Raw genomic sequence first — 810 nt, forward strand, 5'->3', positions numbered from 1 at the left:
GCACCTCGGGGTCCCTGTCACCTTCTCTGCCTTCTCTCAGCTTTCCCCTTTATTGGGGGACCGGTGCCCCCGGCTCTCAGGGTCCTCCCTTTTTCTGTCTGCTCCCCCCGGCTCTAGATTCTGGTTCCCTCCAGGGACCCCAGTTGCCTCCGGACCACCTCTGAGCTGGGGGTGCTCAGCAGGGAACTGACCCCAGGGATGAGGGCTTGTAACCCTCAGAGCAGCGCTGGGAGCTCGGGGGGGTGCAGTGACCCCCCCATCCTGGCAGGGAGCTGCTCTCCCATGTCCCCAGCACTTCCATTGGGGAACAGACTCACTAACCACTGTGCCCGTGGCCAATTTGAGATGTCAGGACCCAGCAGGGTGCTGAGTTCCTCATCCCTGTAGGGCTGCTGAGCCTCTCCTGAGATCCCCTGTTCCCTCCTCCCAACGAACCAGTAACATTTGACTGGTTTACTGCTTTTTTCCCATGTTTTGAAGATGGCAACGACACCAGTGAGCCCCAGGGCTACCAACCCTACGAGCACAGCAGCCTCAAGCCGGACACCGAGCCCAGCTATGAGAGGAGAAGTTTGGACCAAGACCACCCTGTCATGCCTCAAGGTACCAGGGGGTGCCAAGGGGGGCTGCTGGCAGCACCGTGCCTGTCCCGGCTCCCACCCTTCCCCGTTTCCTCCCACACACAGAGATGAAGCTGCAGGAACCGAAGCCAGAAGATCCCCCCGCTTCCTCTTACGCTGTCCCACCCCCCAATTACAGCACCCCTGCCCCCCCTTACAACATTCCCCCTCCCCCCACGTACAACGCACC

At 61.1% G+C, this 810-nt stretch overlaps 1 protein-coding gene across 1 annotated transcript in view; it reads left to right on the forward strand.

Moving 5' to 3' along the window:
• HNRNPUL1 (heterogeneous nuclear ribonucleoprotein U-like 1) overlaps positions 1-810 on the forward strand; it is a gene marked incomplete at both ends in the record, with an annotated part of 12,361 nt that overhangs the window by 693 nt on the left and 10,858 nt on the right. Inside the window, 1 exon segment of the mRNA XM_010004515.1 lies at positions 481-603. Within this exon segment, the coding sequence (XP_010002817.1) occupies positions 481-603 (123 nt within the window).

The sequence above is a fragment of the Chaetura pelagica genome, unplaced genomic scaffold, assembly GCF_000747805.2.
Source record: "Chaetura pelagica isolate M959 unplaced genomic scaffold, ChaPel_1.0 scaffold2579, whole genome shotgun sequence".
Classification (NCBI taxonomy): domain Eukaryota; kingdom Metazoa; phylum Chordata; class Aves; order Apodiformes; family Apodidae; genus Chaetura; species Chaetura pelagica.